Consider the following 23,717-nt stretch of genomic DNA (forward strand, 5'->3'; position numbering starts at 1 on the left):
ATGTAAGCCTAATTGGTCTGTTAAAAATGAGAGTTAGTGTGGCAGCAAAGGAGGTGAGACTTCTCAGGGTGACATCAATTCCCCTTTTCTCCTTATAGCTTCACCTCCTCCCCTGCAGGTCACTTAGAAGATGAGAGAAGCAAAAACACGATCTGTTTTGTTGACCAGTTCTGAAACTCATTTTGGGCCTTAATCACTTACATGAGCTGAGCAAACAATTTCTGCTGCTTCTTCAGCTTCTGAGACAGTGTTCTTTAAAAATCTGCTGCACGAGCTTTTCACCAGTTACGATAAACGTTTATGACAGAAAGGGGGTGGTGGTGGGAAAGAATTTTGGGAATAATACACTAAATAGAAAAGTTTTTTGTCTTTCTCTCCCTTTTTACTCAAGGATTTTCCGTGTCGGCTGGGATTGGTGAGCTCATGATCCATAAATAGGTTCCATCCAGGGAGGAGAGGGAAGAGGCGGGAGACTTTAATTAATTATCTAGGAATAGTTGTTTTCACAAAATAAGCAGCAAATCCAAGCTGTTTGAAGCCAGGCTCGCTGGGCTTGGGGGTGGGGTGTGCCTACAGCATTTACTAGTGAGATCATGGAATAGCACAGGAAATCTCTCCCTAATGCCAAAGAAAACTCCCCCCTCCAGTTCTTTTTATGAAACAACTGTTGAGGTTCCCCAACCCCCTTTCAAGATTATTTTCTGATAATGAATCAAAGGATGGATTCATTATCCGGATACAGGTCCAGACACCCCACTCCCCCAGATGTTTATACGCACATTTGGCTGCATGCCTGTCAGCGTGCTCAGATATGTGGTTTTCGCTTGCTCATGTAAGTGCTGGCGTGACAAAGGTCTTCACTGATGAAACAGCGACTTGTGGAGCTGCAGAATTTATGATGTGTGACGTTCACATTTGCTGATTGGGATTCTCAGGGGATTATCTGTGTTGAAAAGTAAAGGAAAACTTGCAGTCCCTGTGCCACCTTTTAAAACAGATCTTTGCAATGCGCACATAAAATCTTTTTATTCCACTGTATAGTTGGATTGGATAGCCAATATTCTTCTATCATTGCATTCGAGAGGTTAGATAGATGCTGATTTCATGACAATGTCTAGCAGAGCAAGTTCATATTGAGTCTATACCTCCTTCTCCTATAATACTTTCCCTAGCAGGTAGTGATTAACAATGATTTTCACACTATAGCTGCTATTGCTGCTGGTTTATCAATGACTTGGTCTTCATGTTGTTCACTTTGTTACTTATATTCCACCTGTGTTTGGAAATGGTTTACAACAGAAGAAACCTGTGAAGCTCAGACAACAGAGATATGCTGAAAGGGTAAAACCACCTGCATTTCTTTCAGATATTGACATCTTTTTCCTCCTTATGTGTGATTCTGTCACACACTTTGCTTTGGCAAGTGGAGAAGTGCATGCAGAAGAGTTTCTGAACACAAGGTGTTCACTTGGAGTTGCCAAGTAAACTATATTTCAAAAAAATGGAATAAAACTGATAAGATTTTCACTGTGAGAGCAGAAACTCCCTGAAATGCACACAAGAATGCTTCCTGGACCTTTGATTGCTTTTAAAGCTATGGCTGCCAGTGCTGGACCACTGCAGTCCATCTTCAAAGCTACTATGAGTAATAGGATTATTGGGGATTTCTTCTACCCCAGATTGTGTTGCACACTTGCAGCTCACAAAAGACCCTATGGCCTTCCCAGGCAGCCCAGTGCTGCTACCTGGGAAGCTCGCCTAAGGGGTGCAGTACGTCCCTCTGCCTAACCCCTGGGTTGCGCAGTGTTAGGAGCTGGATGTTGATGGCGGCGGATGTTTGAATGTTGTGTGCTTTGAACTCCTGAAACAAACCCCAAAACTGCTAGCTCAATTTGTGAGATACTGAGATTTCTAAACGTGAGTGGCTGATGTCTTCAATATTGTCTATGGGCTGAAGGAGTTGGGGAAAGTCTTTGTCTGGCAGGGTCCAGCCCAGAAACACACAGGAAGTACTGTCTGTCCAGCTAACAGAGAGTACTGCTGACAAAGAGGCAAAGCAGACATCAGGCTGCTAGTTATACGAAGAAAACAGAGGCCCAAAGGGCTTTCAAGGATGATAATGAGAGCAACTTTTAAGAGGTAGATCAGACCCACCATTTCCATCATTTCAGATGATTTTTTACTTGAATTATGGTACAGTGCCAGGAAGAGTTCCCAGTCAATAATACCACTAATCCTCTCTGTGTTCTTGCAATTTTTACTATACCCAGTGAAGCCCCATTTTGGAGGAAAGTGTGGTATCCGTGGAATTTTGTGTTAGAAAAAATGAGCTGATGTATGCACACGGAGGGGCCTCCCAGATTAAATTACTCTGAGCTGCACTTGCTCTCAGTCATAGCAAAACTCAGCTTGAAAAACAAAAATTCCCAAGCTTTCATGAGCTTGGGCATCCCTAATTGCTCTGAACGTGTGGGTAACTGTGACCCACATTCTTTGGTGGCCTCAGTTGCCATGGAAAGCACATCAGTCTGCTCAGGGGTTGGCTGTTAAATGAATTGACAAATCTTCATATCCTTGAAGCCACAGTGAAAGCATTAAGAAGATTGTGAGGCAGGGAGTGGTAAGAGTAGGAGCAAAATACATATTGTGCTCTCAAAACCCTAGGGAAACTCATAAGTTGATAGTACGACCGAAGACCTTACACCGAGATTATGAAGAGTGATTTGAAGAAGCCACCTCAAACGTCATCAAAGAGGTGAGCCTTTATTTTTAGGTTCCTGACATGAGAGGTGTTTGTGCTAGCTGGCTTTGCTAATGAAGTGTGTAGGAAACAGATTACCAGCAGTGAACAGACATATATTCAGTGATAGCTCCCAAAAAGGGCTTAAAATGCAGTTCAGGTCTATAAAATTGTCCTGTTGGGTGGAACAAAGCATCCAGATGTTCATCTAAACTCTCATTTGGGAAAGTGCCATTCTTCACCAAAAGTAAAAATCGGAATTACTGAGGTATAAGTACGAGCTTTAAATCAGGGTCTGTGATGAGAATAAGAAACTGTGCAAATTTAGCAAAACTGTGTTTTTCCCAGTGCCTCATGTGTAAGCCTCTGCCTTTGGTGCAGGTCAGAGAACCCATGGTTCCAGACAACTAGTGGGCAGAGTACACAGTAGATAGATGTGCAGTGTCTAACTTTTGAGTCTTGGCATAGCATGAAGTGGACAGTGCCAGTAGCCCTCCTTAGTGGTATTTTCTTGGCATATTTTGTTTACTTCTCAGACTTCTCAGATGAGAATACTGTTCCTGGTCCCCTGTTGGTATCAAGTGTAATGGTTCACAGACAGGCGTTACAGAGCAAGAAGACCAGTAACAACAAGAAAAGCAGCAACAAGAGTGTCTGCTCTGGCAGCAAGTGCAGGATCCCTCAATATTCACTCCTGTCATTCTTCTTTTGTACCCTCTGGAAAATGTGCAGCAGCATAAAAAAAACTCTAACAAGTTAAATAAGTTCTTAACATCTTCTAAACAGGAGTGTTCTGCCAACAAATTATTGAGGCTTCCAAGACACTTTCTCCTCTGTTCCAGAGTATATGTGTGAGTAGCCAGGATTTGCAGGGGAGACTTTTTTCCATCTAAACAAACTCAAAATTTTTAATTTGATTATATCTAAGGAAAAAGAAATCTAAACTGCTGGTAAATGGACTTTCTAACAAGTTGGGATTTGTTTTGTTTTGTTTTATTTTTCCTTCTAAACAAAATATACAGATTATCCTAACAGTAGGATTCTTCAATGAAGATATTTTCAGTGTGTTTCATTAGTGGTTTTAATGCATTCAAAAATAACAGCTAATCAGAAGAGTATTTAAAAGGGTGAAGTCAATTCTGGCACATATAATCAACAGTATTCAGAGCAGTACTGAACTTAGCCTAAGTTCAGAAGTTAATATCACTTTCTATTTACTATCTGGGTATGATTTTAGTAAAAAAAATCAATTAGAGCCATAGCTGGCACATCCTTTTGCAAGTTTAGTATCACTCTGTTGCCTTTCCCTGTTGACATTTCAGATGTAGTATCTACTAGGAGCTTGTGTGCTTAGAAAAGCAGAGAGCTAGCAGGCCATAAATGAGTGTTAGGATGGTTGAATTCACACCTTCTCTGCACGCTGCTGAGTGCAAAATAACACAAGTGACCTATACTAGAAAGGTAGAAGAGTTGTCAGGTAAAAGCCTAGGACTGGAGATTGTTGAAGGGGAATTAATGGGCTGGGGGGGATTACTTAAGGAGATGCTTGAGGCAAGCAGCTTGAAACCAGTTATGGGTGGGGATGAGGGGTGGGAGCAAGCTGAGGAAACATGCTGATGACTCTGGGTTGAGGCCAACATCAGTTCAGAAGAGTTGTTCTGCCTTTAGGGAAGAGTCTTTCCCTAAGGGTGGGAAAAAATGAAAATAGAATATATGAACTGCCAGATCAGGCTCAGGAAGGTTGGAGGGTTTTGGTTGAGTGTAAGTGAGGCAAAGAAGGGTCAGAGTGCATTGGCTGGGCAATAAGTCATCACATACAAGCTGTGCAAGACTCCCTTGGGGAAAGCCCCATATGTGGTCTGATTTGAAAATGGTTAGTCAAGGTGAAGCTGAGGAAGATTCAATACCCTTCTTTGGGATGTGCCATTTCATGTGTTGTGTCCAGTTTTGATTATCTGCATTCCGGGAGAGGGAGCTCAATTTAGGAGCAACATGTTGTATTTGTACATCAACATGAAGACTCTTCCCAGAGGCAGAGTCTCTGACCTGTGACTGTGTTTTAGGCAGAGCCAGGCAACCTTTCTTCCACCAGCAGTTGTCTCTTACTGTTTTCTTAAGGCATTCTCCTTCCCTTCTTCTGAAGTCTTAGGTTTGGCAGTTAACCAAGTTGAAAAGGATCCTTTGAGGTCAAAGTAAATAATATTTAAGAAATCTTCTAAAAATGTTTGCTACAGGGGGAGAGGGGATAAATGGCAGCTGTCTTTCCAGCATCCCATCTGTGTGGTTAAAATGCTTTACTCTTGTTGAAATGCTTTCTCTACCAAGCTGAATGCACTCATTTAAGCATTCAGCTTGATCTATCTTGTTTACCTGTCATGGACAAGAGAGCTGGTGACCCCCATTACAGACTGCCTGGTGCACTAGGTAAACATCGGAAACAGCAGAGAGGTGAGAACATGAGCAGTGGTGAAATTTTTCCTTTCTCAAGTCTTAGATTTAACAAACAGCAACATTCCCAGGTCGCTGCTTATAGGCACTGTCTTAATAAGATCATTACCAGCTTCCTGCACTACTTAGTAGAAACCACACATAATATTTACACATCAAAACACATCTGTCCATAATGTTTGACAGCATTATGCTGCAGAATTTAGGTTGAGTTGTTGTTTCCCAATGTGCCTCATATAGTAGAGATAGAACTTGGCTGTTTCGTTGTTCATGTTATAGTTATCAGGAACTTTTCTTTCTGCAATAAAGGACTTTGAGAAGCAGACTGTGAGTCAGCTTAAGCTTCATATATCTCATACCCAGGTCTGCATTTGTTATACAGTAGTAGCACGGCTATTTGGCTAATTAGCTGGCTATTTATCTGATTGACTCCCTTAAGAATATGAAATGCTGAGAAATGTTTCAGAAAAAACATCCCCAAAGTGCTGTCTTGTTGGAAGGGAAACTTCAAACCCCATTGGCTATGTTTTCTAAGCAAACTAGAAACTGTTATGGAAACTCATGTAATATGCTGGGTTCTCAACTGGAGTATATCAACATAGAGAAGCGTTGCACACTGAAAGTGTTAGCCAACATCGGTGAGAAGTGGCATCCAAAATTTCTGAGTTGTGCTGTCTCCATTCCCTATTTGTTAGATAAGACAGCACCAACCCTTCAGCCTAATGGAATAGTGTGAAAAATGAATTTATTTAGTGCTTACAGAGTGCCCACATGTTACGGAGCTGAACACCGTAGGAAACCCCATGAAGAAACAATTTTCACTCTCTCGAAAGCACTGCACTGCAAATAAAGCCCAAAGCCAGATAAAGAGCAGCAATGGAGAAACAAAATGCTTACTCATCAGCAGAGCTTCTCCATCTAATCACAGAGAAAGGCAAGGAGTCCATGGGAAAAGTTTTCTGGGTAATCTCTGCAATTTAGAGATGTGCAGAAGGCTGATCAGAGTGGGGCAGGCAGACTTACGTTTGGTGGTTTTTAGCATTGAACAATTTGACTTTGCAGCATTAATGGAATCATAGAATATCTCATGCTGAAAGGGACCCATCAGGATCACTGAATCCAACTTCCTGCTCCTTGCAGGACTACCTAAAACTAAATCATACGACTAAGAGCATCGTCGCGATGCTCCTTGAACTCTTGACAGGTTTGGTGCCATGATCTCTGGGGAGCTTGTTCTAGTAACCCGACCAGCCTCTCAGCGAAATACATTTTCCTAATGCCCAATCTGAACTTCAGTAATGTTGTATTAATGTTAATCATTAAAGTGGATGGTATGCTAATGAAGCCAGAAGGTTGTTCAAGTCAGTCTTACTGCATCTGTTAAGCTGTTGTAAGCAACAACAGGAAAACCATACAGCATTATCTGTTGTTTCCGTAACAGGCCATTATAAAACATCTGTGTACCTGCTGTCAGGGCTGCGGGCAGCCACCAGTGTGCAAAATGATGAAGTACTGCACTTCTTCATTATCAAGATGAGAGCTCTTTCTGTTATGCTGATTTTTGACATCTCTGAAGGGATATGGCCTTGAGGAGAGGAGGCAGTGTCTTGGGTCTGCCCGGTCACTGTCACCACCAGACAGCTATGTAAATAGAAAACCCCTCTTGAATGAACAGAGTCTGGGAGTTGGTGAAAGAGACTTCATAGGCTTCCACAGTTAGACAACAAGGGACATTTGAACAACACAGAACCAAGAATGTTCCCAGAGGAAACAGCTGTGAAGTTTTTTGTTTGGTTACACAGCTGCTAAGAGTTTGTGTTCATTTGGTCACTTGCATAGAACAGGAGAACCTCACAGACTGCCGAGAGGAAAAGGCAAGTGAAGGGAATGCTTCATCCATGAAACTCTGCTGTTTTGTGTTAAATGGAGGAAAAACTAACACAGCGTATGAAGACAGCAGCTTTGTATGACTGAAGCTAGATATTTTATTTGCTGGGCAATTCCATCTTTTGTATTTCTGGAAGTAGAAGCCCACAGAAGACTGCAAGGAAACAAATCCATAAAGAAGCTGAATGTGGAGGCCACTGCTCTGGTATTTGAGTAGTACTGGAGTAATATCAACACCATCAGCACCTCCAAGCATGCATCGATTTTCTCCTTTTGTTATTTTCTTTTCATATGAAACCAGTGAAATGCTGTCTGAGTCAGATAAGAAAGGTAACATTAGGTTTATAATTCTCTGTAAATGTAGGCCCTGATTTGTATCATGATTTTGAAGACAAGGGAGACCTTGTTTTTCAGATATCACAGGAAGCAGTTAAAAGATCAAGAGTCCAAATGCTGTCAGACTCATAATTAGGATAATAGTAATGTCTGTAGAGCACTAAGTGCTTGTGTTAGAACGTGAAAGGCCCAGAGGCATTTCCTAGAGATGCCTACAGCCTGTGTCTGTGGTTCAAGAAGCTAGTTCCACATGTGATTGTTCCAGCTGAGTGGTACTCATGTAACTTTTAAGTGCATATTTAGAGCAGAACTCATATTTGAAGTGATTTGGGAAATGTGCAAAATGAGACAGAGCCTGGGCTTTGCAGACTGCTGTAGATACCAAAAATGGGTCAAATAAATTTTATGTCCTGTAACTAAGAGATTCTCAGCTACATGTCTAGAATAAATTTCTACATTCAGATGTCTGAATCTAGCCATTTATATTGTAGCTGTATGACATCAATTCCATAGCTTCAGTGCAGGGCTTAAAGAGGTGTGCAGCCCAGTTTAAACTAAACATCTGCATTTGGTCTGCTGAACTGTTTTCTACATCTATTGACTACGATAAGAGCAGTGATGCCTAGATCACATAGCCATTGCTTGCTGTGTAGGCACCAAAAAATGTGTATCAGTTTCCGGAGCTGAATCTCACTCCTAAAGTTTAGTTTGATGAACTTGTCCACAGCGGCAGAGCATGAAAACTGTTCCCTGATAATCTGGAGATGAGAACATGCTAACCTGGAGCCAGATACTTACTTTATGGAGCAATGAAACACTCTTCATTCAACAGAAGTATTTCTGTTGTAGTGGAGTCACCATTCAAGCAGGGTAGAGCTGCTCTAACCTTTTTCATTTGTATTATTGATAATGTTCATAGTCTGTCAATGTTTAGCATGAGGAGAGGTTCATCCCTCTACTTTATCTATGCCACCATTTTATCACTAAAGGAAGTTGGTATCCATTCCAACATGGCTCATCCCATGGACCACAGAAAGAAATCAGGACAGCAATTGATGCCAAGACCAGGTTAATGTTTTCTCCGGCATCTGTGTGTGGCATGGTTTGGTCACTGTTGCCTAACACAGTTATCTCTTTATGATATTGGTACCTGGAAAAACTACCTTGGGGAATTGTATTCTGAAAGCTGTCTTTTGATAAACAGGGGTAACAACTGGTGGTCTGGTTATCCAAGAATTTGGGTTGATCCCCTGAATGTGTGAAGTTAAATAGTATTTACCTGCGGTCTGTCTCTCGGAGCAATGTTGTGGTGGTCATCGTCACCTTGGTGCTGATCTGACTAAGGTGGAATAAGGAAGCACAGCACTGCATTTCCCTTTATTCAATGAGTATTAGTTTTCTGGGAATAACAGTGCGATGGTGGGAAATGTTTTGTTCTCTACAATATTTCATCACAATGGCATTTCTTAGTAATCCTCTTTTTCCCCAAATCTATCATCTCATGGTCTTTTTTATTTTCTTACAGGAGGAGCTGGGCATTGCCTGTGAGTTGCTGGAGTCAGATTTCCTGAAGTGCAGCGTGGGATTTCCTTTCATGAGATCAAAATCTAGGGTAATGTTGTGATGTTTGCATTTGCAGAGTGATGGTCCATTCACCTCTTTGTCTCCAAGGAGTGACTGGAAAGGCAACTGCTCTGTTAAATGTCTGTGACTGATACTTTTGGTAGCTTTCTAACTCAAGATATCCAAGCCTTGCACAGTTATGGACGATAGCTGTCCTCTTTCCCACCAGATAGAGCCAATGACAGGACCCTGTGCACTTCAATACAATTCTCTTAAAAAATGATCCATAGTCACAGCTATGAAAAACATGCATATTTCCTCTACAGAAAGTCAAAACAGGACTCTCTGTCTTATTTAAATCGCCTTATTCTGTTTTTATTTTTGTCTTCTCTCACATTAAAGTGCAACTGAATTTGTACACATTGCAAAGAAAATGCCTTAGGGACTTTTTCATATTACGGTCTCCTGGTAGCTTTGCAGGAAGATTTTGTTTGGTAGACAAAGATGAACTCTCTCATGATGTTTAGAAATCCAGCTGGGTGCTTTCTGTCGCTGAACCAACCCAGAAGGGTGAGAAGATGAGGTATAACTTCGGGAGGACCTGAACAAAATCAGTCTGATCTTTTTCAGAAGTTTTCTACTTCAAAACCTAATTCTTTCTATTTGAATTGACATATCCTTTAACTTGACATGATTTTTTTGATTTAGGAGTTTTATTGACTGTAATATGCTCTTTTGAAGCATTTTAAAAGATTTTAAATGGAATGGCCAAAATAAGTGCAGTAGCAAAATATTAGTTGGAATAGAATAATTTCAGATTTTTGCTTCAGAATGACATAGTTGAGTTATCTTCGTTTTTTTTCAGCAAGCCACTGAAATGATCACAAATTTGGAAACTTTCACTTTGCCAAAACCTGTTTTGGAGTTAGGTAGAAAAGTTACTGCGTGGAGAAGTTAATGTAGTGCTACAGTGGTCATCATAGATTCTATCTTCAAAATTAGCACCTGATTTTATCCATTATGGTGGGTGGCCATAAAACTTTAGCTTGTGCCTGTTGCTCCAAGTCTCTATGCAGGCCTGTGGCATGACCTTTTTCCCCAAAGATCTCTTCACCAGCAAGTAACAACATAAAGGTTAGTGCTGAGGCAGTTTCAGGCAGTGATCCTCTTATACTGGAAGACTTTGTCCGTGGCAGATGATCTCCTCAAGAAATACCTTTGAATGGCAATTCTAGGAAAGGCCTTTTCACAATAAAGGAAAAATCAGACAGAGACACAATTGCTAAGATTGAAAAGCTACACTACAGTAGAGGAAGCTCTCTTACATGTATCTAAATATGCTACTTTTGTACAGCTAGGCCAGTAAAATATATGTGAAGTTTCAGAATAAATGCATTTTGAAACAATACATGTCTCTAAATACTGCTTTTTCTTTGCACAGTATGACTTCAGTGTGATCTTTGATACGAGCCACTTGTCTGGGCAGGAAGAAACACTTACCTTCCTTGTCACTGCACAAAGGTAAGGGAACCTTTGCACCTCTTGATGACTTGAATATCCTTTGTTGCATGAAGTGTGCATTGCATATGCTTGATAGTTCTGTGATATTAGTGGTAGACGTGTATGTGTAGTAGGTGAGGTTAAATTTCTAGGGCTAAATGCATGTGTTTTGGTAATATAGAGGAACCGTGTGATGCAGCTTCCTGAAACATGAGGTAGGATCATACTTAGGCTTTCTTTTCCAAGCAGTTGCAATTCTGAAGGAGCAGTTTGTGTTCTCTCAGATGGAAGGCTCTCATGTTCCCATGCCCATCCCTTTGGGCCCTGTATCAAGCTCAGCTCAGCTGCGGTTGACGATCAGTACCAGGCAGGCACATTTGTTCCAGCATTTGAATGAAATAAGCGTGCTTGGATGCAAACCAAAAAAGATAAATGCTTTCATCAGATGGTCAGGAATCTCACTGACAGTTTGCGAAGTTGCATGTCTATTTTTTTCCCCTATGGATCTTCAGTGATCTATGACAGACTGCATGAAACAGCTGAATAGGGTATTTCCCCAAGGGCACTTGGAGCAGGCATTGAAGTAGGGTGATGCCAAGTATGCGTGCATAGTGATTTTTGTCTCGGGCAGAATATAAGGTGTGACACATGCTCTGTGCCTCCTAAGATGATTTGTCACAAAGCAGCAGACTCTGTGGGTGATTCGGTCACAAGCACTGTCAGGGTATATATGAGGCAGTATAACTGACGGTAGCACAGCTGTGTTAACCTGACATGCTGGGCGTGAGACTGGTTCCTGCCCCCCTTACTGTGTGAGTACACCAACTTCATGCCCTTCTGTGTCAAAATCAGGGCCTCCAGCTTGAATTCTCCTCCCCAGTCTGATGGCGCCTCACCAACTGGTTGGAGAGGAGAGATAAGCTGTAGCAGTTGCTGAGTGATTGCTCTCATAGGGCATATAGTCCTCCCCTTGCAGTAGCAACTTTAGGTGGGAACAAGATCCTGCAGCACATGGGGCTGGTATGAAACACTGAAAGTGACACCTCATATTAGAAAGGCAAGACTATGTCTTGCGCGTTAGAGAAGTTTTATTTTCTGTGAGGAGTTCATAGTGTGTTCAGATGACCTTGTGATGCTTCTAGGTCAGGGAGAGGCATCAGTATCCGTTAGGTGAATGCCAGCTGGTGCAAAGATGGGTCAGCAGTGCTTTAAATTTGCCCCGCCAGTGTTTTCCAGATTGTGCCACTCATTTCCCTGCCTTGGATAGCACAGGGCTTTCCTCTGTAATCTCACTCCTCACATTTCTGTGCACCACCAGTGAGAAGGTTTAGTCAGTGCCTTTAGATGGAGCAAAGAAATAAATAGCAGTTTGTACACATAGTCTGAATGCTCAGAGGGGTTTAGGAGCAAGTTTCTCATTTCAGAAGGATGGGCGGGAGGACAGTTGTGTTTTGAAGGATTCAGCTGAACCTCCAAAGACAACAGTGCATGTCCCAGTGCTGATTACCGTCATTTTCTCTGTGACTTTGGGCAAATTGCTCAATTCCCATGCTGTCAAATAAGTGTAATAAAATCTTTCTACCACAAGAGTTGCAGGGAGCCTTGGGGTAAAGTCAGCGATAAAGAAATAGAGAGGAAGTGTCTGTGTTGTGGCCAGACTGCAATGACTGGGGACATTGTTTCCACACAAAACCAAAGCTAGTCTGGCTGAACTGGCTGGACACAGAGAACCTATGACATGCTGTCATGGGAAAGTAAGCCTTGCCCTTCAAGTGGCCACTTAAGCCTGTCCCTTGAAGCTGCAATTCTGGCAGTAGTATCTGTAACAAGAGACTGGTTCAGTAGTGGGGGAGATCAACTGGACAGAGATCTGAACATTACCTTACATTTGCTCTTTTTGTTTAGAAAACCAACAACAAAACCCCAAAGCCTTTTCTGTGCTTCCTGGCGTGAACTGTTTTTCTAGAGCTAGATTCACTGAGCTGTATTCTCCTTTTCTGACAGTACCTTTGATCTGTTTGAAACAGATAAGTATGTACCCATGAACCCTGTATGGAATTCTACTTGCTTTTTCTGTTTGCCACCATGGTATTTGTGTTGGATGAGAAATGTCTTCATTTTGGACTCTTCTTCAAGCCTGTTCAGAGGAAAACCTTTCATTAAGTGTTTTTTCCTGGGACTGGGATTTTGTGGGTTTTTCCATCTGGGCCCTAGTTTTATTAGCAGACATGGCCAATGTGTCAGTTGCAGAAAGTGGAGCTCTATCTATGCATGTATGTAGCCAGCAGGCTCTGTTTTAGTAATCTGAGCAACTCATCATGTGCATGGTATCACTTGGGATGTTACTGCCTGCTGTTGCCTCAGTGATACTGTCCTCAAATAAACAGGATTATATCTTTTGCTTTGCCAGCTTGATTTGTGAGTAAATCCGATGAATTGCAGGGCAAAAGTGATTCCAGGCTCACTGCTGGAGAAATTGGAAATATGTGTAACATATTTCTCAAGATTATTGTTCTGAGCTGTCACCGACCTAGCAGACTCACCATCAGAATTAGAATAATTACAAGTTTGCATGTTGGACATGCGTTTCACAGGCACCTTTCACAGACTTTGTACAGAAGTGCTCACACTGAAATAAACTGACTCAAATCAGAGATGATTGTGCACTTTTCTCTTTCCTCCTTCTGCTTTTGACTAGTTGAGGTAACTACCTTTGAAAATGTAAAGTAGAAGTGGCAGCTAAGTACAGAAAGAGGACGTGGAACTGCTGAGAGGTTGTGTCCAGTTTAGTATGAGCGTCTTGCCCAAAAAGGCTGCTTGTAGTGGCACCAAATTGATGCTGTGGTACAATGCAGGTATATCGAAAGTCAAGACCCTCTGTGGGGTATACGTATCCCTCCCAAACTGATGTACAGTCAGGCTGGGAGAAAATCACCCCTTGCATTGGAGTGTCAATATCCTTGCTTCTCTTCACCGTGTATGATGGCTGTTGTAGTTTTGCATTGCCATTTGAATTCTCACCTTGCTCCAAGATAGGTTTTTTGGTGTGAGCCTCATCTTGTCATAGCCACAGAGGAGCAGCCACAATACACATGCTTTATGTGTGTGCCCTCTCCAAGGTGGGTGAACAAATGTAGCTCTTAATCTTCAGACGGTTTCTTAAGGAGCTGACATCACTCAAACAGAGAGGCTCAGAGCATGAAAGCAGAGAGATGGTAGCTGTGAAACTGTGTGATATATTGCAAAGGCTGTCAATTTACAGCATGTTTGTTTTTCCTTTCTGGCACAGTGGAAACCTAGAACGCACTGAATCTCTGCATGATAATACCCTAACCCTGTCGGTGCCCCTGATGCACGAAGTGGACTCATCTATCAATGGGTAAGTACCAGTCACCACATGAAAACAACAAAAATAATAATAATCCTAACAATAACATTTGAGTCTCTTCCAGTGAAAAACTGAATTCTTCTCTTTGTTTACATGTAGCGGGACTGTTGCTTTTTCCCTGTTTCCCAGACTCTGGACATACAGACAACCTCATTCATTATCTGGGAATTTTGTCATGCCTTTCCTTCCAACACTGTACCTCTTTCTCACTCATTAGAGAAACTCCAGTAACTTAATGCTAATTAGTTACCATCACATTTGTAGCAGTAATCAGACTTTAATTCATGTGATTCCATAGATATGATGGACCTTACAATAAAATAAAAAGTGAACAAGTAAACCACATCTTGATCCTTAGGTCATGTCTTTAAGGATATGGTTGAGAATCACCAGGCCAAAGGTTAGGATCAAGTGTTCTGGGGTTTTAAGGAGCTTGGTGGAGTCTAGCTGTGTGTCTTTCTGTTTAATTTCACAATCAGAATTCACTTCTGCTTCTGTTCATTTTCCCACTTCCTCTGGTCCCAAGTCTATGAGGCATCTGAATAGCAACTGAGGAACATCACTCACCCTTTGACTGAATTACTTGTATAATACATAGCCATTGTCATCTCCCCGCGGTTGCTCATGTATGAGTTCCTCCTGCCTTTGTAGTCAGGGGTTTTCCCTTCCACTTCTGCACCACAATCTTAAGTGTAGAATAAAATGTTTGTGGTTGGTCCCCACAGACAGACCGTCAAGCATAGACAGTGCTTGAGTTGTAATGGGGGACCTGGTCACTTGTGGTGAATTAGCATCCACGTAGATTGAGAAAATTGGCAGTCATTCCTAAGCTAGGGAAGCAAAAAATTATCAGTAGTGTCCCCGAGAGGTCAGTGTCTGGTTTAAACACCATTTATGGCAACCCCCAGGGAATACATATTGTCTAAATGAGTGGTGCAGTTTAGCATCAGTAGAAGTCAAAGATTCCCTTGACCAGCATGCTATATACATAGGTACAAAGATACCTGCACTGACATGTGGTTTGGCTGAAAAGCTGGGTAAACTCAGATTCATGGCATGGGTAAACTCAGATCATTTACCACATAAAGCTGATTTCCTCTCTTCTTACATAGAAATAAAATCCCTTAATTACTGACACAATAGTCAGAATGGGTAGAAAACAGGCTTAAGCCTGCTCAGAGAAGTGAAGAATGCTGTCAGACCTCACAAGATGACTAGCAAGGACAAAAATCTCCTCTATGTTGCTAGTACAGTCTCAGCAGCATGTTCTGCAAGTTTTTGAATACTTACTTAGTTGCAGATTGTGTAGAAATTTAACTCTGTAACCCTTGCTTCTTGATGCTTTGATAAAGATGGATTTTTGTAGAGCTTTACAGATACAAATGCTTTCATCCGTGACCTTGGATCTCGCCTACAGAATACTGCATGCCAAAAAAACTGATAAAAATTGAGCTCTTTTCTCTCTCTTCAGAATGTACTTTTTTTTAAAACACAAGGTCTCTGAATTTATAAACCCCACCCAACTGACTATGTAGATTACTTTATTCTTTCTTATAGGCAAGGCTTAGTTAATTCAAGTTCACATAACTACCAGGAAAAACTTGGGTTCATTGGAGGGCACAATATCCCCATGCATGGTAATATTAGTAATACTCTTTTTTGGACAGTGTATTTTTAAAGTTTATTTTTATTAGCTATCCTGCATTTGAATCTACAAAAGCAAACTTCATTCCTGCTCATAAATAGCCTGGAAGGGCTTGTACCATGTTTGGGAGGAGCCTTCTGGCACAACGCTGTAAATTGGAGGAATAAATCTGTCTCTTGCTGTTTCCCTAACAATTCCTGGCATAGGAGGAAATATACCTAAACAGGCTTAAAATCCTGTCTCAAAAAACTCTGACCCAAAAGGACAAACTGGGAAGGAAACAGAATTTTAGGTAGTCTCTCACGAAGTTTTGTCCTGAAACCAGGACCTTTTCAAATCAGTGGAGCAGCCCGAGATTAAAAGGAGGCACAAAGGATGCTTAAAGCACTCCTAGTCTTCTTCTGCAGGATTCCAGGTACTCTTTGTGCTTCCAAGTCTTTTCTGACAAAACCCTACTGCTTTTTACTTTCTTATAAGATGATAAGAGTAGTTGAGAAGGCTTGACCTGTGCCACTGTAGTCGAAAGCAAGTTATATCCCCCTCTACTCTTCCGTTTAACCATCTGTTAATCATAAAGGTAGTGAAGCTCAGATAGTTAATGAAGTGTTTTTTTCCTGCAATGCTATGTAAATAGTAGATAAAATTGGAATGTTGCTTTAGTGAATACTCAACTGAAAGTATTCCTATTAGTAACTGTTTCTTCAGATTAACTTGTTAGTGCAATGATTTCCTGTATTGCGCAAGCTATGGGACTCTCGCAAATCATCCATGGCAGGGGCCCTGGAGAAGAGGTTTTGTGATAGGAAAGGAGAAAAGTAGATAAATAAAGTAATCAAAAGAAGCCTGCTTTGGTGGTGGGATGTTAACCCGGGTCAGTTGAGATGCTGCTTGTGTAGTCTAGTGTCGTCAAGAGAAAACTAAATCACAAATAATAAACTAATGTTAAATGATCTCGTAGAATTTCACAATACCAGAAAGCAAGAGGTGCAATTCAGCTTACCACAAATGTATTTAATTTTGGTGACAAACACAGCTTACTAAATTTGTGTCTTGATCTTTCAGAGAAGTTTTCCCTACATCGTTTTTCTATGGTGATTCTGTGGAAGCATCCAACTTTGTTCAGTTGGAAAACCACGAATGTCTTTTCCAGTCTCTCAACTTCACCCTGCAGGTAAAACTGATCCCTTTTTTGATTGCTTTCCTACTTGACAGCTCTTTCTGGTTTTGTATCTCTTTTATTCTGAGTGTTGTATGGTTCTTGGTGCATGTTTCTGAATCACAGTATGCTGTGCAATGCATTGTTGATTGGCTGCCATATGTACAGTATGAAGGGATGGTGTATTTCCTTATCTGAATATATTATACCAAGAATTGCAAGTAGGGCATCTCACTTCCATAGGAACAAAGATACTTCCATTTGTTTCTCTTTTACCTTTCATCATGGGTTCAGTGAAGAGCTCTGGTTAATCAAGTGCCACATCTTGGATGCAGTTGCAGGTTCAAAAGGGAGGAGTAATTATTTTTAGTAGCATGGTCATCGAGGAGTGGGCAGCTTTTATCCATGAGAACAAACATACACATGCAGGGATTCAGACTTCCTATATGTCCCGGTATGAAAATGTTTATAGCGCTGCTGAGAAGAATACAGTACAGGGAAGAGACTGAAAAGACAAGTGCGAGTGTGAGGAGGTTTCATTAAATGTCTCATAGCATTGCAGTATTATTCAAGTGTTATCTATAGATTACATTTCACATGGCAGTTAGATGGGTTCCTGATATGGCAAAGTATATGGATGGTTTATTATAACAAACTCTTGCCATGCAGCCCAAATGAACTTGTCTTGCTGCTGTGACTGTATCTATTACAAGCACTTTTTGACCGCTAGATGGAACTAGGGAATGATAAATCATGCTGAGGTGGGGGAATCATTTATTGTGAAAAATAGTCTTTCACCTTTTTTCCCCTTTCTGTTCTCCTAGGCATGAATGCCACTCAGCTCATAATGAATAACACATGTCTGCCTCCGTGGACAGACTGTGGTCCAGAGCAATTAAGCCCCCACTGTCATGCAGTGCCCTTAGCTATTTACCGAGGAAGAGAGAAAGCAGGATTTTAGGACATTAAAGCTTTTGTGAACCAGGCTATTAATTCTTGTGATTCTGATTTCATTCTTGTGGGTTTATAGGTCTTCCCTTCCCCCTTTTCCTCCCAGCCAGTTATTGGTTAAAACCAGATAAAGAACAGATGTACTGGTGCTTTAACTAGATAGATATTTTCAATAAAACAAAGTGATAACTGGTAAGGGAGAAAGCATCTATATATTGGCAGAGCCAGCATTTGTCCTGCTTCATCTGTTATCTTGTGTTATTATTAACACACAAGTTGCCCTATGAGTAATTTTTTTTTCCCACATAGAAGTAGAAAATTGAACTGTAACAAGTCACAGATCTGCTCTCCAGTAATGTGGTAAACCTCATAACTGTGTGTGTCAAAGAGAAAGGGTAGAGTTTCATAATGGGCAAAGCATGGTTTGTATCACTACTTGGTTAATTGTTTTTAATGATTTGCCTGCTATTTATTAAACTTCTCCAGATGGAGAAAAGTAAGTTTCTTAACCAAGAAAAAGAGATGATTTACAAAAATATGGAGCTTTATAGTGGTTTTTATATGTGAAAATCTATACCATGTCCAATGTTAATAAGAAAACAGATCTATGCATCATTTTGGGGAGGGGGTAACAAGACATGCAACAAAAATGTCTTTTCTGCATTAGCTCTTTTATCTGATCTCAGCGAGATAATCAAGTTTTTTAAAATGTCTAACATGAGACATTATGTTTGTATTTCATGCAGCATTTCTCATGCTCCATTGTAGTGGGATTTCTCCCCCTGCTTGGAGCCTCAGGGTTTTTGTAAGGATTTGGCATTGTGAGCTGATTCTCTTTATCAGTCAGGCATTTCTTCACGTATAAACTTTGAAGAATGCAAACCTGTTGTGTTTAATATATGGACTTTACACAATTAACAACTGATTGCTACATCTTCTGACAGTACTGTCTCAGTGTGGATAAATATTCTAATGGGTTTAATTTTTTCAACTATATGCACTTATATATGTGTTGTTAAAAGCAACCAGGAAATATTTTCCTAGTAAAAAAATTAGATAGACATGAAAACTTAATTTCATTGAAAGTTTTCCAGGAGTTATTTCTTTGCAGCAAAACCCCACAGATTCTGGAATTTTCATTTGATACGATTCAGCGGTTGACTGGAAATTCCTTGAGTTTGTGTTGAAAATTTGTGGGGCTTTGAATGAAAGCGAATGTTTTCCACTAAGAGTTTCATTTAACTGGAAACCCCAGAACTTGAATGGAAGTTGTTCACATGCATTTTCTGGCAACTCACTCAGCAAGCCCGCAGTCTGGTAGTCACAATCACCATTACTTTGGCTTCTGCTCCATAAGGAAAACAAATGCTGAATCTAATGCAGTGATTACTAGACGAAAATGAGAATGTTAACTGAGACAGCAGCATTTCTCACGGTCTTACTGATGGTGTTACAAAACACTCAGAGTACTAGCGGTGTCTCTGTATATCAGGTGGAAGTGTCATTCTATTTGTATTGATGACTGGTAATTATCCTGCAAAACTGCTTCTCACTTGATGTATGAGTTGTGCCTAAAGACTCTTAGATAAGCTAAACCTTTGTCTTCATCCTAATACTTACAAAAGAAGTCTTACACAGAATCACAGAATGGTTTGGGTTGGAAGGGATCTTAAACATCTTACTAAGAAGACATTGAACAAATTGCATAGTGTTTGATTTTTTTTCAAATTTAACTATACTCTCAGCTCTGGTTCTACAGTTTCCCATTTATGACCAGTCATGTGTAATTTTTAAACTTTGTTTTATTTCTTTATTTTATCTTACAGGTTTACAATGCTGGACCAAGCACTCTCCCTGGAGCTTTTCTTGACATTTCATTTCCAAACCGCCTCTCTGCCACTGGAGCTGAAATATTTCACGTTCAGCAGATGATGGTGAGTACGTTATGATGTGTTCTGAGTCCAGAGAGGCACTGAGAGCTATTGATGACTGAAACAAAAGAAATCCAGCAGAACTAGATGAATCAGTTGCTTTTTTAGATAAGAAGAGGTTCTTTGTATCTGTGGCCAGATCATCATAAGTAGCTGAGCCCACCCAGCTGTTGACTGCTGTCCCTCTCCTAAGGCAAGCAGACAGTTGTGTGTTCCTGGTTTCCTACAGTTCAGTGTAAATCTAGATCAGGCTAATCCTGAAGTAAGTGTGGAGAACGCTTCATTGAGTCACACCTCCAAAGAGGATTGAGTTTTGATCAGTCCTCTCTCATTAAGTGGTGTATGTAATATCAGCAGGATGTGTTACTAAGATGACTTGCATTCCCCATTTTATTCTGTGGTTATCTGCAAAAACACTAGCTAGGCCTGAATACAGTATCAATATCTGTGGGTTTTTTTTATAGTCATGTTATAATTTGCTCTTTTTGAGTGTTCTTTTAACAAATGTAAGTAACAGAAAGTTATTCTTTCAACACAATGTATTTCAAAAGGTGATGCCATGTCAACTGCAAAGAAAAAACAAATTGTGGTAAAGGAGACACATTCTTAGATTTCATTTCTAATATTTATTTGTTACTTTCAAAGCTTTTGTTAAACCACTAAAACACCATCATTTATACTGCGGTGGCCAAGAGAGGGAAACCTCACTACTGAGGTAAATTTATTGCTGAAATTCAGAGTAATCTGTCTTTGTGAGATGGAACCAGCTCTTTGGGCTACTTGAAAAGAAGTATTATACTTTCTTTATTGAAAAAGAAAGTGTAATTTATTTATTTAAATGTTTATACCTTTATATATATATATACCTTATTTATACTTTATTACCTACTTTTCTATCCATTTGGCTGTAAAGTATTACCATCCTTTATATGCAGGTAACTGTGTCACTGAATCTGTGTAAACATAGATCCAATAAGACCTTTCTAAGCAGGTTTCTAAGATTTGTGCTGTTGAAAGGTACGAGATAAACACACATATGGCTTACAGATAGGCACGAAAGACAGAATCACTGAGAAACAGATTTGGGATATTGTATGAGGCACGAGTATTGTATAGACAGTAATTCTCCAACTAGACTGAATTAATTCTCCATCCTATGTCTCATTTCCCATGACATTGCATTTTAATGTTTTATTTAGTCCAGTCTTATATCACCTTCCGTTTGACACATTGCCTATCAAAGGATTGTGACCGGTTTCCTTGTCCCGTTGTGATCTCTGTGTGCTGTCTGTGTTCACAGCAGCAGCAGAGAGGTGGGAGTCTCCTTAACAGATTTTGTCTCAGAACTCAGGCTATCTACCTTAGGGTGTGATAAATTCCTTCTAGGCATTCCTTGTTTCTCTCTGATAACTATTCCAGAAGTCTGGGCAAGTTGTCTTAGACAAGACACCAGTTTTGCACTCTTGAATTAGCTGAGGTGTACACTACCCACCATGTGGGCAAGGACAAAATCTCCAGGCATAGTTTGTAATCATTTCTACACAAAACCCTAAGTTACACTGACAAGGATGTGATGGACTATATGGTATTGAATAGCTGATAGAAAAACAAGGCAAAAACCTTAAATCTTGCACTTAACTTGTTTTTCATTACTGTTGTACCTCTGATGGCTTATTTAAAGGAGGTCCAGCTGTTTGGTGTGGTGCTGGGCACTGTGCTAATGAATACTTGCAGGGTTTGTATCCCTTTTCCCCAAGAACAGGTTGCATTTCCCCACACATTATTTTATGTCTTTCTTCTACTTCGTGGTTTGTCTTTGTGGAAATGCCAAACTGCTGTTGTGAGACCTATTTGCATTGCAGGCTGAAGAGTGGTAGTAAGCAAGTATGGTTTTATGAGATGTCTGATAATACACTGGCATAACCTGGGTCATTTCAACCCCTGATTTTGGGTATGTGGTCAGTAGGAACCTAATATGTGACTTTCTGAACATCTCTGACATGTTAATGAATGTTACCCAAGCAAATCCTGTCTGGGATAGTGGTTATCCCTGCTTTACAGATAAATAGTAGAAACACCAAATGGTTTGCCTGAGGTCATACAGGAAATTCGTGTCAGAGCCAGGCACTGAACCCATGTCTCCCGAGTCTCACTATTGTAACAGGAAAAGCATCCTACTCTCTTTCCTCCTGCCTCTCTCCCACTGAGTTTTTATTGACTGAAAAGTGAACTAAAATCATGGAGCTTTTAATCTGTTTACTGACCAAATATACTTCAACACACAAACAAAAAAACACCCTGAAAGCAGCAGATTGAAATGAACTTTGGAAAATGGGTTAGAACAGCTGTTTTACAAGAGCTTTTTTGTAAGCATAGTCATTAAATGATTCAAGCTTTTGCTTATTTTGAGCTTCCCAGAATCTAGACTGCAATAAAGGTGATAGTATCCTTTCAGACAGTGTGGGTGTATTTGTCATTAATTACACTTTTATACCTATAATCCAGCCATTCTAGGTGTCAGCATCGCTGGACCTTTCAGAATAGCTATCATTAACACAAAGGATTAGGAATAGTCATTATCTGTAACAGAAACTGTTAATCCAGCATTTGGGATTTGATTACATTGTGGTTTTGGGGTTTTAAAGCTAATAATTCTTTTGCCACTTCTCTGATATACAGTACAGCAGTGAAACTTACGGAGATGAAAATGCATAGTAAATGCACTGGAGTTTGTCTCTCTCATACACACACACCAGACAAGATAGTGCCAGGAGCTAATTCCTTCATATTGTGTTGACTGATCTAGTCTTTCAGGCACAAAAAATAATGAGAGAGTCACATATGGCCCACTGGAACGGTCTGTATCTCTGGGAGGTGTTAATAGGAGCTATTATCTTGCTGCTCTTAGAGGAAATGACAGCCCTCATGCTTCCTCTGTTCCTGTTGCTCTAAGCTTTTGGCTTTATTGCAGAAACTGCTTTAAGATTTTCTACCAGAGAAATTCAGGTCACAGAGATGTTTTGACATTTGGAGTTCTGCCTTAGAGATGTTCAGACGCTCTTCAAGGGGTCCTGGGAGTTTCTGCAGCACTACCCTCAACAAACCCCTTAATATATAAGGGCCATTTAATGTTACAGAGTAGGTACTCAAATTCTGCAGTGCTAAGTTATTATTTTGGAAGCAGATAAGACAAATAAATACTTGTTTGGTTTTATGTATTTTTGTATTTGCTTTCTTGCAGAGGTTTCAAGCCAGGTTAAAAGCATAATAGATGAAATAGCTTGTTGGTAAAAGTGTTGTGATAGGAGCAGTATAGGCAATGATACAGAAAAGCTTCACGCAAACAATGGCTCTTCAAACCATTGATTATCTCTTCTTCCACAAAGGAAAACAGTGCTCATTATACTTGTGTGTGTGTGTTAGTTTTGAACTGAAAGATTAGTAATTTCCTTTGGGTATCCAGCTAATTTGCAGGGCAAGGGAAGCGCTATTTGACTTGCCAGCTAAGGAGCTGCTTTCCGGGGCATCCAAAAAGATTTTCACAATGGGAGTTCCTACCGAATTAACCAGGGTATTTCCTGAAGCTGTTGATAAATTAGCAGTGTGTCCAGGATTGCTCTGATGCTGGCATTATGGAACTGGATCTGATTGTTGCCTTCCTATTTGTTTTACTTCCAGCAAAGGTAAACACAATTATGAGGAACGAGGGATTAACAGTTGGAAACCAAGTTTGTCTGAACTGAAATCCAACTGCAGTGCAAGCAGATGATCCTCACTCCTCCTCTGGAGGGACCAAGCTCTGCAGGGCTGCCAAGCTGTTTAGGTGCCAGTCAGACAACTGTCACCAGAATCAAAGATGCACGGTGTTAACCCAGAGCAAGTCCCGTGTACATTTGTGGGGTTTTGGAAAGAGCTATCACTTCTTCTATTGCATTGTGCAGGCCAGCAAGCACGTTTAGGTGAATCAGTACTGAGGATATAAAGAACTGTGTGTTATCATTGCTAAGAATCTTGTTGGAAGGAGAGATGCACATGTTGCAAGACAGTCTCTTCAAACAGTTTGCGGTCTAGGCAATGAAATAAAGGGGGAATTTGGAGGAAGGAAGACGGAGGAAAGAAATACTGTCTTCAATTTTCTGATGAGAAACTGCCTCCCTGCATGTAACTTTTGA

At 40.5% G+C, this 23,717-nt stretch overlaps 1 protein-coding gene across 2 annotated transcripts in view; it reads left to right on the forward strand.

The window, feature by feature from the left end:
* The window catches only part of ITGA9 (integrin subunit alpha 9), a 218,425-nt gene that overhangs the window by 156,031 nt on the left and 38,677 nt on the right, over window positions 1–23,717 (forward strand). For both annotated transcript variants that reach the window (XM_030498820.1, XM_030498830.1), the window contains exons 19-23: window positions 8,937–9,023; window positions 10,416–10,495; window positions 13,764–13,853; window positions 16,570–16,678; window positions 19,441–19,548. In XM_030498820.1, the coding sequence (XP_030354680.1) occupies window positions 8,937–9,023; window positions 10,416–10,495; window positions 13,764–13,853; window positions 16,570–16,678; window positions 19,441–19,548 (474 nt within the window). The remainder of the gene's footprint in view (window positions 1–8,936; window positions 9,024–10,415; window positions 10,496–13,763; window positions 13,854–16,569; window positions 16,679–19,440; window positions 19,549–23,717) is intronic.

Source organism: Strigops habroptila, chromosome 1 (assembly GCF_004027225.2).
Source record: "Strigops habroptila isolate Jane chromosome 1, bStrHab1.2.pri, whole genome shotgun sequence".
In the NCBI taxonomy this organism is placed as follows: Eukaryota; Metazoa; Chordata; class Aves; order Psittaciformes; family Psittacidae; genus Strigops; species Strigops habroptila.